This window comes from Eublepharis macularius, chromosome 14, assembly GCF_028583425.1.
Source record: "Eublepharis macularius isolate TG4126 chromosome 14, MPM_Emac_v1.0, whole genome shotgun sequence".
NCBI lineage: Eukaryota > Metazoa > Chordata > Lepidosauria > Squamata > Eublepharidae > Eublepharis > Eublepharis macularius.
Window position 1 is genome coordinate 50416809 of NC_072803.1, and position 18373 is coordinate 50435181.

General features: G+C 42.8%; 1 protein-coding gene across 1 annotated transcript; it reads right to left on the reverse strand.

Moving 5' to 3' along the window:
- Nucleotides 1-2639: 2639 nt before the first annotated feature.
- TNFSF15 (TNF superfamily member 15) lies at nt 2640-18159 on the reverse strand. Its single transcript, XM_054997318.1, has 4 exons — nt 17890-18159; nt 8395-8434; nt 5672-5704; nt 2640-4661 (listed from the first exon to the last, which is right to left on the reverse strand). Exons 1-4 carry the CDS (start codon nt 18082-18084, stop codon nt 4240-4242), a joined length of 690 nt encoding a protein of 229 aa, XP_054853293.1. The 5' UTR covers nt 18085-18159; the 3' UTR covers nt 2640-4239.
- Between the last annotated feature and the right edge of the window lie 214 nt (nt 18160-18373).

Below are 18373 nucleotides of genomic sequence, written 5' to 3' on the forward strand. Positions count from 1 at the left end.
AAGGTTACAAAAATCTCTTTGGCTGGCATGCCTATCTATGGTATGATAAAATTAAAGCTGACTCTATGTTTCTGCACCATTACGTAAGGCGAAGCCTCTTTACTGTCTGGTTAAAATATAAAAAATATTTAGATGAAGGCACTCCGATGTGGGTGGTACCATTGGAAGTTATCGAGCCGAGAACAATCTATAACAGAGAAGAATGTTTGTCCTATAAAGATGTGTTGGAAGTGGAACAAAGTAAGATCAAGCTTAAAACAAGTGAGGAGCTATCCTTTCAATACGGATGGTTCCAGTATAGACAGATTAAAGATCTGTATGATACTGATCGCTTGAAATCTGGATTTAGACTTAAAAACTCTAAATTGGAAGAATGTATACTGCAGGATGGCAAAAAAATGATATCTAAAGTTTACAAGATTTTGTTAAAATGGTATACCGAGGATGAGACGGTCAAAATACAGATGGTGAAGTGGGCTATAAATTGTAATAGAGATATAACTATGGAGGCATGGGAGCACTTGTGGAAAAGAACATTGAAGACATCTACATGCACCAATATCAAAGAAAATATCTACAAGATGATGTATAGATGGTACTTAACGCCAAAGAAGATAGCGAAGGGGAATAATCAAATACCAGATAAATGTTGGAAATGTAAGAAACGTGAAGGTTCGTTTTATCATATGTGGTGGACTTGTGAAGTGGCAAAGCAGTTCTGGGGGAATATTATAGAAGTGATGTCAGAAATTTTACAAAAACAAGTAAATAAAAACCCAGAATTGCTGTTGCTAAATCTGAACTTGGAAGGAATCCCCACGCAAGATAGGACATTAGTATTTTATATGACGATGGTGGCAAGAATTTTATATGCTCGGCTTTGGAAGACACAAGAAGTACCATCTATAGAAAATTGGATACAAAAGTTGCTGTACATGGCAGAAATGGACAAACTAACGAGGAAGTTAAGAGAACAGAACTCAGAAGAATTTTTTAATGACTGGGGGAAACTGAAACAATATTTAGAAACAAATTGGGACGTGAAGGGAGAATTATGGTTGTTAGATAATTATTAAATTTGTAAAAGGGGAGGAGATACTGATCTTTACAAAAGGAGAATATAGACAACAGAGAAAAGTAGATTATAGGTTAAAAATGTATTTTATTACAGAAAGTTATTAATGGAGATTACAGTTTAGAAATGTATTTTACTATAGAAGGGTATTAATGGAGATAGATAATGATATAAGAATTAATAAAGAAAAGGTATTTAGAGATTTAAGAAGTAGAAGTAGACAGCGGGTTGGAAAACTGTTGGAAGTCTGAGAGAAAAGGGGAGAGGGGAAAGGGTGGGGAGATAAGAAAATGAGGGGATTAATTGAAAATTTGTAATATTATTTTTTCCTTTACTACTCACCCGATAAAAAATTTTTCAAAAAAAAGAAAGAATTCCAGAGATGTCATGTATATGTGTTTTTGTGTGTGTGTATGTGTGTATAATAATAACAATAGTAATAGTAGTAAAAGTTATTTATTTATTTTAAAGTCTTTGCATTTTAATCAAATAATCTCCAAAGCAACACACAACAGATTTAAACAAGGGGGAAATGAAATACAAAACAATTAAATACGTACAATGACCGACAGAACAGTATCTACCTTGTAAGCAGTATATTATACTCTGTTAATGATATGAGCAAATAGCATTGATCCCAGCACCTTAAAGAAAATAAATTAATCACCAAGTGAAGATGTTCTGTGGAGGGTGTTCCATAGTTTTGTTTTTTAATGGTGTCAGCTTGTTTTTTAGTGGCTTACTTTGTTTTGCTTCGAATGGTTCTAATGGTTTTCTTTTATTGTAAGGTATAAGCAGATGTCTGGAGAAGTGGAATATACATTTCTAAATAAATAAATAAATAATACAATAATTTTGGTGCCACTGTAGAAAAGGCACTTTATCTTTGATATACAGTGTCTACTATTGTTTAAACATTGATGTTATCCCCCTCCCTTATATTATATGCCATGGCCTGGCCAACCAGTGAGAGAATGAGTGTGTGTGGAGACATGGGGGTACCATTGGAAACTCTGAAGAGATTTCACACCTTTCTTGGAATTGCAGAAAACTGTATGGCAACATGTCAATTCCTAGAAAGGACTGGTATTACTTCTGGTTATTTCTAGAAGTGATGCCACACTGTTGCTGATAGCGATTTTTAAAATTTTTATTTCTTACTTAAATATGACTACTTTAATGGTCAAAAACACCAATGATTTTATTCTGCCAATGAAGGCTCATGGGAAAGAATGCTCCTTCATATTAAAAAAAAAATCCCCAGACATAGAAAACTAGCATATTAGCATAGTTCCATTCTAGCAGCTCATAGCCTTCACCCTAACATGTTAACTTTCTATTAAAGGAGGGATATTTTTTCTATAGAGGAACGTTGGCCATTTTCACACTGCTTACCTTCTCTCAGAATGACCTGGAACATTGTGCAAAAAATGCGGAAGATCGCATTTTCTCACTCAAGATTTGTGCGATGTTGCGCAAATCTCGTGCGAGAAAATGCGATCTTCCACGTTTTTTGCACAATGTTCCAGGTTGTTCCGAGAGAAGGTAAGCAGTGTGAAAATGGCCGTTGTCTACTTGCAATCTGTAGTGGTATTGTCCATTCACAGGTTTACAACATCTGTAAGAAATAAGTGCCAACTTAATTCTCCCTCCTCCCCACAAGAAGCAGGGCAAAGTTTCTACTGAGTAGACTCACTAAAGGTACAGAAGTTCAATATTCCCCCCTTCTATTCTTGACCCCACCAAATTTCCTGTGCATCTCTCATGAAGTCATAGTCCAAATTGTTTTCTGCAAATGTTTCACATTCTGCATGTACAGCTGCTATATAACATACAAATAATTTAGCTTGTGAGTCATTTTGAATAACTGTTTACTCTTTATAACAGGAGAATTCACCAAAATTCCATTCCTTCCAGTGTCATTCCATTGCAAAGACTGTCACTGGGAAATTCAGCAACCCATCCGCAAGCATTGCTCCCCCCGATCATATCTGTGCACTCATGATCATGAAGGCTACTCTCCCTATCCAATGGAAATCTCACTAGCTTCCCTAATTTCACAGTTGAAAATGTGGACGTTGTGTTACACTGTGATAACACTCTAATTCTCATACTAAGGATACTGTGCTTGTTGCTGCCCTTCCAGTTATGCAGCCAGAGGTGATGTTGTGGGGTTGATGGATGTCATTTTGTTCTCTCCCATATTTTTCTCCCGCTACCCTATGGAGCAGCATTGAGCAGCACGGGTGATTGGCTGAAGGTTTCCCACCAAAGCAGACAAACTCACCTGCCTCATAAAGTGAAATCTAAGAGAAGACATGATGAATTAAAACAGTAGTCTTTTCTAACCTATGAGCTGCGAGGATATGACAGCAGTCACAAGACAGGAAAAGGGGAAGGCTGGGTTAGGAGGACTTCACTGGTGTCAAGGCCAGGAGTGAAGACAGCACACCAAGAAAGCAGAGAACAGAAAACACAAGTCGACCACTAGGAGGTGTACTATAGTAAGAGAGAAGCCACATGTCACAGCGATGGAGGAATCTTCTCCAGTGCTGAGTGACATTTTGGCACCCTTTTCCTTCTCTCAGTGTGCATTCAAAGATGAGAAGGAGCTATGGTTCTTGTTCTCTAGGCATGCATATTTGCAACAAGTCTTTCCAAAAGACAGAAAAGAAACCTGGCTTGGGGCTCAGCAGGTGGGACTCTTATGATCCGCTTATGGATCCCAACCTATAGAAAGCAAAGACTTATATTCCAGTCACAATCCCCCTTCAATAAAGAAACACAGAGCACCTCTGCACAATGGGGAGCTTTCCCAGGACAAGAACAACTGAGGTAATATTACACCCTTCTCCTCCCAAAAACTCTGTCCTGTATTCTATCACTTTGCTCAGCTAAATCAGAAGCCTTCCTCCAGCCTAATGAACCTTCGTCCAACTTAAATGACATTTTTGGCACAGGAAGAGCTCCTTAAGGTAGAAGAATGCTCCTCGGACTGGAGGAAAGTTTCATGTCTTTGAGGAAGTAGAGAAGTAGGGTACAGACCACTCTTAGATAATAGTAGTTCAATAACCCCTGAATGGCTAGGATTTTTATAGTGCATGGCATAATGATTAATCCTATGTCTGGAATGGGGTTTGGGATACAGGATCCCTTACCAGGAGTTAGATTAAAAAAGCACCAAAAAAGGTTTGCTCGGGTTCTGTATGGACTAGTTTAGTGTTGCTGACATTAACAAGCAGTTTGTCATTTGCGTTTAGCTTGGCCACACCCCCCAAATAACTAGCATGAGTCCAGGTCAGTGTCTTTTCAATGGAACTTCTGCTGCTCAGGAGCGTAATTGGACGTGGGTAGCCGCTTGTGATCCTTGAGATTGTCTGTGTTACATGGGTAACCATGCTACAGTTATCCTTCTCCAGAGAATGATTTCGAAAAGTTACTTGAGCATAGACAAAGTAATCTCCACTCTTTGAGATCACCAAGTATCCATTTGTGTAATTCATGTTAGACTTCAAACTTGAGCCATATTTCCACTTGAGAACTGTGAACTCTTGTTGCTCACATGCCAACTCTTGATTTCCTGACACTGAAAGAAAAAGCAAAGCAAATTAGTTTTATTCATACCCCTTTGGGTTCATGAAAAAGCATCCATGAATTTTGTGTTAGCTGCTCTATAACCTGTGGCATTTTCCCCTCCCCTTTGTCTTAAAGGCCTTTGGAGCATCTTGACATCTGTTTCGTAACCAACGCTAAGGTGTTTTCCACACGGGTTATCTTCCCTGAGTTCAATGCTTTGGGTAAGTGGGATTTCTGCCATGCTTCCCCACAGCACCTGTGGGGGATTCCAGAGCTTTTCTCCATTCTGTCTCAAACCTGCTTTGCTCCATAGTTTTGGGAAAGATCTCAGTAAAGCCTGCATGGCTGCTGTGAGGATGGGCAAATTTGGATTTTCTGGCCCAGACGATAGGCATTTTCCAAGTCCTTATCTCCCTCCATTTCCTCCCCCTGCAACCGGAAGGGAGGGTATTTCATACAGGTATGCCATTATGACAGTAAGTGTAGCAATTTCTCTGAATCCCCAGTTTTCATTGTTTAAAAAATTAAGTCTCTAAGCTGGTTCTTGAGGAAATATAAGAAAAAAGGCGTATCTCCACAAGGAAAGAGGCTAGAGACTTACTTTTTTTAAAAGCTGGGAATCCAGAGAAACTGCTACACCTATTGTAGTGCCAAGTTTTAAAAAATTGAAAAATGCCTGGTGGCCCAGGGGAAGAGCGTGGTCACTTCTGGGGGGATTGAGGCTGGGATAATGTGGGGAAATCTGCCACAAGGAAGCCTGTTGCTGCTGTGCTTTATCTGCAGCCGCACCATCAAAATCGCAAAATCCTATCCCTGTGTGGAAGATATCCTCGTGGAGATAATCCAATGAGATCTGCAGCTCATCCTGTACTCTAATTTAAGAATCTATAAGCAGCAGACAGAGGACTTTCTCATCATGCCCTGAAATACCCCTTTCTTGTCCCTTCCCATGTTCTTTTATTGTCTTGCATACCAGACTCTCTCCTCCCCCCTGTAATTTGAGCAGTCACTAAAAATTACCTATCAAGTGGGCCCTTGGCTTCCGTTCTGGAGCTAGAGAAAGAAAAAAAGGGAGGGGGAGATAATCATTTATTACTCTTTAAGTCTCTAACCTGTGATTTTCATTCAGACTTTATCTTTATGCCTACTGTTGCTAATTTCCTTGGGGCTTGAATGTATTTTATTGGACTAGTGCAATAAGTAAGGTTGGATCCAACTGTTAAAGAGGAAAAAATGTTTACTTTGCACTAACATTTTAGTATTTGTACCTCCTCCTAAGTAGAGATGGGCACAAACCGAAAAACGAACCAAAATTAAGCATGAACCAGGCCAGTTCGTGGTTTGCGAACCAGCAGTTCGTCAGATCCCATTTCTGATGAACTGCCATGAACTTTTAGGCTGGTTCATTTGGTTCGTTTTTTGGTTCTTCACTGCAGACAGCCTGGTGCCAATCAATCAGTTTCCTAGGCAATAGGAGATGGATTTCCTGCAGACCTTCTGCTGACCTTGAAGTGAACTTCTGCTGGCCCAGAAGTGACCTTCTGCTGATCTGGAAGTGACAATTTTCGGACCTGGATGTGATGTTTTCACAAACCAAATGAACCTGTTCGCGAACCAGGGGTAGGTTCATGAAAGTTCGTGGTTCATAAAATTTGATGAACCATGAACCATATGGTTCGGTTTTTTTACGGTTCATGCCCATCTCTACTCATAAGTTAGGTTGAGTAGCCATTAAGTGAACAGTCGGCCAGAAGCTGCATCACAACTGCTTCAGGACTGTGACTGAATATATTGTTGTTGTCCCAGAGAAAATAATGAGTATGAGAGCATAGCAATAAGAATACTTTTTTTCTGTGAAAGCCTTGTTAGGATATATTAGACACATTAAGTAGTTTTTCACTGTTTTTCTCAGGTAGTCTTCACGACTTTCTGTTGGCTGTTACTATGTGGAAGCAGCCAAAGATTGAGAACTGGAAAAAAAATGGGAGAAAAGACCAGGAGAATGTTTGCAAATCTTTGGTTGCCAGACTTAATTCTAACTGGCTCCCTCTCTAATCCAAACGTTTTACAGTTCTTAATGCTGCTCTTTACTGTGGACATTAGCTTTCCCCTGTGGTTTGTTCAGACTGGAAAGCCTTTTGGCACAAAGAAGTTAAAACATCTGGCATTGCAAGACTTTTCTGGTATCATTGCTTGGTTATGAAAACAAAGCGTGGGAGCATGCAAGGGAGACACTTTTGTTGCTGTGATAATCATACTCTATGCTACTTCTTTTTCTACATGAGTAGGATGGATCTCAAACTTAAGCATGTGGCAGAATTTATTCTAGCGTGCTGCTGGAGTAGTTTTCTGCTCTGGGGAAAAATATGAGCAGTGGGAGCTATTTTTTTGTGCTGTTGGGAAGATGAGTAAGGAAAGATGTTGTTTCAAAGAGATGAGGGGGGAAAGGAGAAACAGACATGATAAATTAATTCTCCCCTCTTCATAAATAGAATGAAATGCCCCGGCCTGGTGGAATGCTCTGTCTCATGAGACCAGGGCCCGGCAAGATTTGCTAGCATTTCGCCGGGCCTGTAAGGCAGAGCTATTCCGCCAGGCATATGGTTGATGCCAGGCGGTGCCCCCTCCCAGTTGAGGGGGAGGGGGTTAAATCATATGCCCTCCTATGCAGATGCTGTTGTCCATACTTTATACTTCATATATTTGCTCTGGGAAGAACCACTGTACAGAACGTTGAATTTAAACTATGTGTTGCCTCTTTATTTATATGTATATATATGAAATTTGTATATTTGCATAGTTGTAATTTTAATGATTAGATGTAGAGTTTTTAAAGTTTTTAGTGATATTTAATATGTTGAATTGTTGTTATCTGCCCTGAGCCTGCTGATGCGGGGAGGGTGGAATATAAATGTAATAAATTAAATTAAATTAAAATTAAATTAAATTCATCTTTTTTTCTCCCTTCCTATCTTTTTTCTCCATCATTTTATTTATTATTGATGTACTGTACCCCGTGGCACAGAGTGGTAAGCTGCAGTACTGCAGTCCAAGCTCTGCTCACGACTGGAGTTCGATCCTGGTGGAAGCCGGGTTCAAGTAGCCAACTCAAGGTTGACTCAGCCTTCCATCCTTCCTAGGTCGGTAAAATGAGTCCCCAGGTTCCTGGGGGTAAAGTGTAGATGACTGGGGAAGGCAATGGCAAGCCACCCTGTAACAATAAGTCTGCCAAGAAAACGTCATGATGCGACATCCCCCCATGGGTCAATAATGACTCGGTGCTTGCACGGGGGACCTTTACCTTTAATAAATCTTTACCCAATTTTTTTGCCAAATTGACTGATGAAGTGGTTCACAAGAATAATGTCACCTCAAACAAATGAGCATTCAGTATATTTCTTGCATGGGGAGGGGAGTCTCAGCTGGGCTGGAACCAGGTTGATGGGATGTTCCTCACCCTCACTTTCTTATCCTTCTTTTGTGATTCCCCTCCCCTTATCCCTTCATTTCTTTTGGTTAGAAAAGAAGTCCCAGGTGTGTGCTTGCAGAATGGAGAAGGCAGGGACACTGTCGCAGCTGCTGTAATATGGGGAGAAACGCTTAGGGTGAACACTGTTGCTGTTCTGTCTAGTCAGGTCCTAATTAACCATCCTCGCAACAAGGCATGTTGTTGCCTGAAGGAATTTGTACTGCAAGAATTTCTTTCAGAGTCTGCCAAAGTAAACTAGACTTAGTAGGCGTACCAGTTTGTTTCTGGAATTCAGGCACTCGTCCGGCTCTTTCCTGGGAGGGGGGGGAAACAGAAACACGCAAGCAATTAATCAAGGACCAATGAGGCAAATGAAATCATAGGAGCTCCCCCTCCCACCACCGACAGTTTCTTTGGCAGTGTGATGTTAATATTTGTACAGGCAAAAATAATCCACATCTGCACAGAACCCGCTCCTTTTGATGGATGAGTATTTGGAATGGGAGGCACGAGGGAGACTGCATATGAGGATATGCATATGGTGTGTTTGAAGGAAAGAGGAATTCATTCATTCATTCATTCATTCATTCATATGCCACCTTTCTCACTGAGACTCAAGACGGATTACATAGGGTGGGATTAGTACAATCAATGGCAAGGACAAGGGCCATTCCCACACACATTGAATAATGCACTTTAGCAGTCCTTTAGAAGTGGATCTTTTGTTTCACACATGAAAACCCAGTTCCAAATGATCACTAAAGAGCATTGAAGGTGCATTATCCAACGTGTGTGGAAGCAGCCAAGGGCAGGCATTTCTATACAGTGCCAAGAACATTTCCATAAACAATGTCATAGGATAAATGAATCCAAGTTTACAAAGACGTAGTATTAGCAACAATCCAATATGGGGTTGAAGAATGGCTGAAACAGAACAAAATCAGTTCTGGGACTGACATTAAACAATGTGAAGGGCAGGTGACAAGCAAGCATGCTGATTTAAAATAAGCTTCTAAGCACTGCTCAGTTATTGGTTTTATTGCATGGTTATAACCAGCATGAAATTCAAGGCAGCATCTATGGGACTTTTAGGAGCTTTCCCTTCTAGGTGTGATCAAACCCAGGTGCCCGAAGTTCCAGAACCTCTTGAAAATGGTCACATGGCTGGTGGCCCCGCCCCCTGATCTCCAGACAGAGGGGAGTTGAGATTGCCCGCGTGGCGGGCAATCTCAACTCCCCTCTGTCTGGAGATCAGGGGGCGGGGCCACCAGCCATGTGACCATTTTCTCCAAGGGCAACCCACTGAGTGCCACCACCTCTTTCCCCAGAAAAAAAGCTCTGCTAACTCCCTTGTGGGAGTCCTTTCCTTCCCAACCCCCATTCCTGAGAATAGAAAGCTCTTCACTGGGAGCCTGCCCAGCTTAGGAGGATGTGTGCCCGAAGCATTGGTAGCCTTGCTATAACATCAGCCTTCTTGCCACACCATAAGAAGTGCTCAGGGTTGATTTGAGGGCACTGCATGGGAAAGATGGCAGGGTCAGAAAACAACATGGTATTAGAGCAATGATAGGGGACTTTTTTGGTCAAAAAGTAAGTTTACCAATGGGCCTGGAGAAAAAATGTCCTGCCCACTTGGGTGGTGTAGTAAAGAAAAAGCATTTTGCCAAGTTTAGACTAGGAATAATTTTTGACTCAAATTTATTAAGATCCTCTCAAAGGCCTTATTTTTCTATAGTGTGAGCTTAGTAGAGTTTACGATTGCCTCGATATTATGCCCCCTCAGTCTTTTGGCTTTCTTCAGTGAAGAAGTCTTTTTCATATATCATAGAATCACAGGATTGGAAGGTACCCCTAGGGTCATCTAGTCCAACCCCCTGCACAATGCAGGAAATTCACACATACATCCCCCCCCACACCCAGTGACCTTTACTCCATGACCAGAAGCTTCAGTTCTGAAGTTTAAGCCTGCCTGAACATTGTACCTCCTTTAACCCTCATCCTAGGTGTTAGGGAAGGGGAGGTTGGATGGCTGTCAGTCACTCATAATTCATTAGTGAATAAAAGACATTCTGCACATGATCAGAGGCACAGATTCTTTCATACAGGAAAGTTGCAGCAAGGTAGTTTGCAATTAATAGTTAGAAACAGGGACCTCAGAAACAGAAATTGAGCATTTATTTATTTGCTCTTGGATCCCTCCCTGAGGAGGTGGTGGCAGCTACAAGCATTGCCAGCTTCAAGAGGGGACTGGACAAATATATGGAGCAGAGGTCCATCAGTGGCTATTAGCCACAGGAGATAGATGGTATTCTCTTTGTGGGGAGGTGGTGCTCTGTTGTCTTGGTGCTGGAAGGAAGGCAGTGGGAGGGCTTCTGGTGTCCTGGCCTCACTGACAGTCCTTTAGATGGCACTGGATTTCTAGCCACTGTGTGTGACAGAATGTTGGACTGGATGGGCCACTGGCCTGATCCAACATGGCTTTGCTTATGTTCTTATGTTCTTATGACTGCTCCCATGTATTCCAAAGACAAAATATCCACTGCAGGTAGAGGAGGCAGCCCCAGAATAGCAACTCCATTTTTACTTGTTTCTGTGGCCATTAAACAGGAAAGAAGTAAATGGGTCCAAGGTAATAGAACAGAACAGGCAGGGCTTTTTTTCAGCTGGAACTCAGTGGAACGGAGTTCCGGAACCTCTTGAAAATGGTCACATGGCTGGTGGCCCTGCCCCCTGATCTCCGCCCCCTGATCTCCACTGAGTGGTGTGGAGGGCAATCTAAACTCCTCTCTGTCTGGAGATCAGGGGGCGGGGCCACCAGCCATGTGACCATTTTCTCTGAGGGCAACCCACTGAGTTCCACCACCTCTTTTCCCAGAAAAAAAACCCTGAGAACAGGTAAATGGCCCATAAAGGGTTAACTGACAGAGCTCCAGCCATCTTGCAACACACACACACCAATTCCTTCCTAGGCGATCTGGACAACAATTTTGCCTTATATATCCACAATGGCTGCTAATTTACATGGTTTTTTTTTAAAATGGAAGCAGTGAATAGTGAGTGGAGGCAAGGCATATTTCTCCGGTGACTGACCAGCATATGCCCTCCTGTGGCCCATGAGTCTGGGAATCAATGAGTTTGGATAAAGGGAAGGCTTTAATCTTTTTGCACACACTTTAATTTATTGAAGTTGGAGGTTGGCAATGCTACTTTGTCTTGCCTCACTCCTATCGCCATCTGGAATCTGTCTGCTTGCAATATAGTTTCAGTTCCTGATTTCAGTTTATAGCCTGGTGAATGTTGATTGTGCTGATCTGATCATCCTTTTGCCAGATTTTCCCCATAGTCTCACCCAGTCACGCACTGGATTGTTTCATTTTTGAGGTATGTAATATAGGAGAATCTGCTTCTCATTCTTACAACAAATGTGGCAGATCTGTATCCTTAAACCCTTGCAGATACAGCCCAGGAACCAATCATAGCTATCCTCAAATATTCAAAGATGTTTCCAACTCTTTATAACTTTACTTTTTTAAGGGAGCTTGAATTATAGGGGAGTCAGCTCCTCTGTCCTTTTATCTTTTGGGCCCCCCTGCAACAGTTTTTAGAAAGATGTCGCAGAGAAGGATCTAAAAATTTGGCCTCTTTGGGAAAGAGAAAGAGACAAGAATCCAAGCTTGCCTGGTACATAATCAGTGGCAGCAGATCTGAGCTACATGTCAGATGAGCCAAGGGTCATTTATTCTCTTGCACATGTTACAGTCATATTTGAATGTGCTGACTGTAAAGACAGAGCACCTGTGACTGCATGGGAAAACAAAGACATTAGAATAACCAGCTAGAATCTGAGCAGTGTAAACTCCACAGAACAGTAATGGAACAACAACCATCTTTGAGAGCTGTTGCTAGAATCGCTCGCATCTTTGAGGAACTAAGGACAGAAGATCTTGGAGATCAGGTGACCTGGAGTGACTAGTTCAAGCTGCTGGGATTGCAAGCTAATTGTCTTCTGCTTTTAAGACATTTGAACTGTAATTTCAAATGGAACTGAATGGCAGCTTAAATATGTGTCAGCTGTTTGTGGAATGGGAAGTCCCTTCAAAAGCAGGTGTGTATGTGTGTCAAAAGGTTTGGTTTTAGATTTCATTGAGGGCTCCATGCCTCCTCCCCCTGAATTCAAACAGTTGTGGGAAACTTGCCCAGCCAAGTGACTTATCACTCAGATATGCTTCTACATGTAAAGCTTCCTTATAAGGACTCAGGCCATTGATTCAAAGCCTCCCTCTGTCACAGAAACATGACTCAGTCACTCTCTCTCATCTGTACCTATGTCACGTGGTATAAAATGGAGGAGAGGTGAATAATATTGTAAACCAGAGCTTTTTTTCAGCTGGAACACGATGGAACAGAGTTCTGGCACCTCTTGAAAATGGTCACATGGCTGGTGGCCCTGCCCCCTGATCTCCAGACAGAGGGGAGTTTAGATTGCCCTCTGCGCCGTTGCGTGGAGGGCAATCGAAACTCCCCTCTGTCTGGAGATCAGGGGCAGGGCCACTGGCCATGTGACCATTTTCGCAGAGGGTGATTTAAACTTTAAAAAACTCCCCCTTTGTTCCAGCTGATCCAAAGTAACATCATTGCACGGTCCTGGAAGCGTGTGTGCACTTTGCGTGTGTGCATGTGATACCGGGGCGCCACCTCCCACCAGGAGTTGCCCCCTGTGCTGGCAACCCACTGAGTTCCACCTCCTCTTTTCCCAGAAAAAAAGCCCTGTTGTAAACCATTTTGGGTCCCCATTGCATGGTAAAAACCTCTAAATAAAATCCAGACAGAGGTCTTTCCTGGTCCTTCTACCAGGGATTGCATCTTGGAGGGTCACAACTCGCAATCCATGTGGCAGTATTTAGAATCAGGGTATCTTTTTTGCCGATTAGAGCTGCCAGACTATGTTGATGGAGTCTACCAATGACATAAAGGGAAGATTTATAGCTTGTAGTAATCAGCTGAGTCCCGCTGACATGGTTTCTTTCTTTCAGACTTGGCAAAGACCCAGATGGCTTGGCTCCAGTGATGACACTTACAGTTTGGCAGTCGGAATTGACAGCCTCTTGAATGAACACAAAGTCAGCAAAGTTAATGTGTAACTTCATTCACTTCAACCTCTGTATGTGCTAATTGCTTGTTAGTTGTTATGTAACAGTCCGTTTGGAATCTAAATGCCAGAATCTTGGGAAGGCTTGCTATTTACTAATAATACCAGAAGGGCTGGTTCCTGGTTCAAACTGAGATGCAGAATTCTTAGCCCAACTCATTGCTGCTTGGAGGGACACTGCAGTAATTTGCCCAGTTTGAGATCTGGATATCAATTCCTCTACTGGTATAGGTAATTATCCCAACCTTGCACCGTGGCTGATTCTATTCAGTTTACTTTTTGTTGGAGAAGGAAACACTTGTGCAAGAGGGAGCCAAATAGAGGGCATATGCACTTCCATTTCCTCCCAGGGAGACTTTAATCCTGGCCAGTCTGATAACTTCCCATCTGGCAAGAACCAAACCAGGCTCATTCTGTTTTATTTCCCTGAGACTTGGAATGCTTCCATAACATCACACTAGATCAACCACTCTGTGTCACTGCCTCAAGTGCAATACAGTAAAGCTACAAGTGTCTGTCAGCACAGCATTATTCACGGTGAAATGCACATAGTAACGTACATTCCAGTGCTCATTCCCAATTGTAACTTGTGCAACTAGTGAACAAGCTTGCCCCAGCACAATTCTTATACATGTTTCATTTGGTGGATTTCAGGGGATGTCTCTGGCTCAGGATAGAATACGTGTTTAACATGTAAAAGATCACAGGTTCAGACCCTGGCATTCCCAAGAAAAAAAAAATCACTTACCAGACATTGGGAAAGATCCTTTCTGTCTAGACAGAATAGTTTCCAGAGGAGAAACTTTCAGAACAGACAGCACTTGAATGAGGTGGACTTTCTAACACACTACAAGGTAGCTGCCTATGCCTGGTGGTCCCCCCCCCCAAGAGGGATAACACCTATTTGTAGAAAAAGGACTAACTTCTCATGAATGAGCTGCCTTCATACATTTCTAGTGTCTTGGCACTTCCTGACCCTTAGGAGCCTCTCGAAGGCCTGGTCAAGACATGCAGTCGAATGAGGTGGTAGATTGGGCTGTACAACTGCAGACATGGATAGTTGCATTTTTAATGCTCCCCCATGTAAAAGCTCCACCTAGTTTTTTTTAAAAGTACATTAGGGCAGGAGAGTCTACCCTAGCTATTCACATGCAGTGCACTGCTCGAGTTTCAGAGAATTATCATGGTAGGGAAATTCTGAAAAATGTAACCCCCCTCCCCTACAGTCTGAAGTGGCACAGGCCATTCTACCACCTTGGCAGTTTGCCAAATCATTTCCGTTCTGGAGCATGTCTAGACCAGGTCTGAGATACAGGATCTGTCTCAGGCTTGGACCTGAGCTCCTTGTTTCAGTAGCCCACAGTTTCCAAGATTTTTCTTCAGATTCTATTCAATGGCCATTTCCACACATCCTTAAAGGGATGGCCCACTCACCGAATGCTGGCAGCTTTTCTCCTTTAATCCACACGTCTCCAATTTCAAAGCAGTCGCAGGCTATTTGGCTTCCTTTTTTTGGTGCCGTTTTTGAGAATGCAATTCCCTGCACTTTCCTGAAAGTGCCCCGAAAAGGCACCAAAAAATGGAAGCCAAACAGCCTGCCACTGCTTTGAAATCGGAGATGTGTGGAGTGAAGGAGAAAAGCTGCCAGTGTTCAATGAGTGGGCTGTCCCTTTAAGGACATATGGAAACAGTCAATGAGTTCTTCCCTTCATCATTTCATGTCTTGCCCCAGAGTTTATTCAGCCAGTTTTCCCTGCGTTCTCTAGTTTCCCAGCCTTATGGGACTTGCTTCTATTCAACCTCTGAGCCCTTCACCTGCTCCACACAGCTAATCCTTGGGAAGTTTGAATCCCAGCGAAATGGATAAGATATGAAGCTGTCTTAGGCCGTTTCCACACACGTTGGATAATCCACTTTCAATACGCTTTAGTGCACATTTATAACGGATTTTCCATGTGTGGAACAAAAAATCCACTTCTAAAGGATAACTAAAGTGCATTGAAAGTGCATTATTCAACGCGTGTGGAAACGGCCTTATACTGAATCTTACCTTTGGTCCATCTAGTTTGGGCCTGTGTAATCTGACAGGTGGTAGCTCTCCTGGGAGAGAAAGGTCTTTCCCAGCAGCTGCTACCTAAGATCTTTCAACTAGATATACTGGGAACTGAACCTGAGATAAGAGCTGGACTTGGGACATTTGCTGCTTTCCTCCCTTCCCAAGCATTGGGCTGTTAATGGACATCACATTATTTGCTATCAGTCTTCAATGCAAGAAGTGCAGTAAAATTCAGATCTGAATGAGGGATAGAATTTTCTGATATTCCCTGCTGGTGTTCTGAAATTTACCAGTAAGTATCAATATTCATTAAGTTTCTGATATTTACCACCATTTACCACCATGAATTCTTTGGAAGAAAAGTTACAAGGGTCTTATATGAAGAACAAATATCCTTGCTCATAAGCTTGCTCATTATGTAGTCGTGCTCCAGCACATGGCTCAGTCATCGGTGGAGCTCTTGCTTTCTGTGTGTAAGTTAAATCCCTACATTTCTGGAAAAGGTAATTCACACAGGGCATGTGCACAGCATGAATGAGCATAACTGTGCATTAAGGTGATGATGTTTTTCTAACCCCTTTTCTGCATAGGTCCTTTGTGGTTTGGGATGCTAGTGGGTATTTGGGGGAGAAGTATATTGGTGGGAAGGGTTCTATCCCCCCCTTCAGGCCACTTGTCCTGCACTTGAAATCTAAACCCACCCCTCAATTTTACAGGGATTCAGCCTGACCCAGGTAAGCTGTCACATTTATGGATAAATAGAATTGCTCATATCTGCTCCATGGACCAAAACTATGAAAAGAAACTGGAATTACTGCTACATGTTGCTGTTGGGCATTTCCAACCCAGTGAAGGAAACTGAACACACCGCCTTTGGTTGCCTTGGAAACCAATTCAGGATGCAATCTTGGGATGGGGGATCCTGCTCTATTGCGCTAAGAGAACAATCCTAAGTAGATCTGCCTGGATCTGTTCAACGGGGCTTACGCCTAGGAAAAACATCTTTAGGTTTTCCCTGTTAATCCCCTTTAAGGCTTTGACTCAGGGCCAAGCTACACATGACGAATGACACTTGAACAGCAAGTGTATTTCTCCCTGTTCACTTGCCCTCCACTCAATCCACTTGCCGTTCAAGTGTCATTCGTCATGTGTAGCTTGGCCCTCAGCCAACATTTTGACTTTCCCTATACTGGATGAAAGCGTTCAAGAGCTTCCATCCTGGGTGAAGAATTTGCTTCATCCTCCATGACAAGAAGACTCCAACAACAACTGTACCTCTTTGTCAGATCAGATATCTTGTGTTGTGGGGCAGGCAATCTACACAGTCTTCAGGCTGCAGTAGATATCATCTTTCATGCCCCAAGGCAGAGGGGAGGTTGGCCCCCCTTTTGTCAACTGGAAACCTAGAATGAAGCTCACTGAGTGATTTGGAGCCTGTCTGTCTGTCTCGCCGTCTGTATCTCTCTCTTTGTCTCTGCCTAGCCTACCTCACAGGGTGGTTGTCAGCATAAACAAGTTGGTAACTGTACCACTCTTTGAAAGAAAGGTGGGATAAAAGTCTGAAAAATGTACTAAAAATTAGACCTTCCTTTATTTTCTAAAGGGACCCAATACCAGTAAAAAAGCAGCAAGTTGCAAGCTTGCTCCAGGAATCCCTCCTGCACCTGTGATTTTTGACCCGGATGCCAAGGAGCACAGCTCTGCTCCACCACTGGCAACCTTTGGTTGCTCCATATAAAACATTCAAGAGTTAACTGCAGTGGTAAAAATGCCCGAGGGAGCGCTAGGTTCAAATCTTACCTTACCCATGCAGTCTGCTAGTTTACCTGGGGCCATTTCTTATCTCTCAGAGCAACTCCCAAGGCTGTTCCAAGGATTTGTTTAGTGAATGCCTACTACACCTTTTTATTATTAAAAACAAATACTCCTGGCAGCTTACATCAGCAAATGACAAAGCTTTACAAGCATGTGTTTTGCTTCAAGCCAACCTCACCACCTTGAACCCTTTGGGCAATAGATTGGAGATGCAATAAAAATATAATTACATAAACAATGCACGGCACAATCCTAAGCATAGGTACAGCTTTCAAACTACAGTGAGGCCAATGGGTGTCCCTTTGTTTAGGATTGCCCTAATAATCTGTGCATGAGCTGAGGGCAACTGAAAGGGGGAAAGGGGGAAAGAGGGAAATCTTCATAAAAAGTATGTACCACCAATTTTCAAAAGGTCCTAGGAAAGAAGCATCTTTAATATTCAGCATTTGTACAGGCACCTTTTGGAATCTATTGCATTAAAAAAAAAAAAAAAAGATTTAGTCCCTTCTTCAGTATGCACATTCCAGAATACAAATTTCATTCTGCAGCAATGTCTGAACAACCAACTTGAGAAGAAAGGGGAGAGAGGAAATGAATGGAAAGGGATGCTTCTACACTTTCCCTCCCTGTTTCACTTTTCTCGAAACAACTGCAGACTCTCCCTCCATCCAACAATGTTTAATGTGTCCTCTACTCTGTTTGCTTCACCCTCTGCTACAAACCGACACAGCCTCATCCTGCTTCCTTACCTCTGCCTTGCAGGCTTGCGGCTCACTGAAGTGTCTGCCCAGCAGATAACAGACTGGCAAAGCCAGCATGAACACAGACAGCAGGCAAAAAGCTAGGAGGCAGCCGAAGTTTTTCCCCTGGCTGTTCCTCCTGCAGCTGTGCCTGGCTGGCCAGAAAGCACTGCTCTGCAAGGGGAGTTCAGCAGCCCGGTCCATGGTAGCAGTTTGCCTCTGGATGCTGCTCAAAGTCTGAGCCCTGTCCTGGATAGAGAACCCCCTTAAATATCTCCTCTGGAAGCCATCCCACTGCAACGTAACCGGCACATAGTAACACACCCTTTCCAACAGAAATGCACCACCTACGCCTCAATGCAAGGGGAAAACTCAATCTGTTTTCCCTGTGCCTGCAGACGATGGGATTGTTCTTGAGGAGGAAGTGAGGAAAGTCCCTTAGGGGGTGGGACGAGGATCATGAGAGCTGGGCCGGTAGGATGAGAGGAACAAT

Coding starts and splice junctions, on each gene's coding strand:
- TNFSF15 (XM_054997318.1), bottom strand. CDS start 18,084: ATGGACCGGGCTGCTGAACTCCCCTTGCAGAGCAGTGCTTTCTGGCCA. Junction 8,435..17,889: donor CGCAAGCCTGCAAGGCAGAG/GTAAGGAAGCAG, acceptor CCCCCCTCCCAG/GAAAGAGCCGGACGAGTGCC. Junction 4,662..5,671: donor GCCAAGGGCCCACTTGATAG/GTAATTTTTAGT, acceptor TTTTTCTTTCAG/TGTCAGGAAATCAAGAGTTG.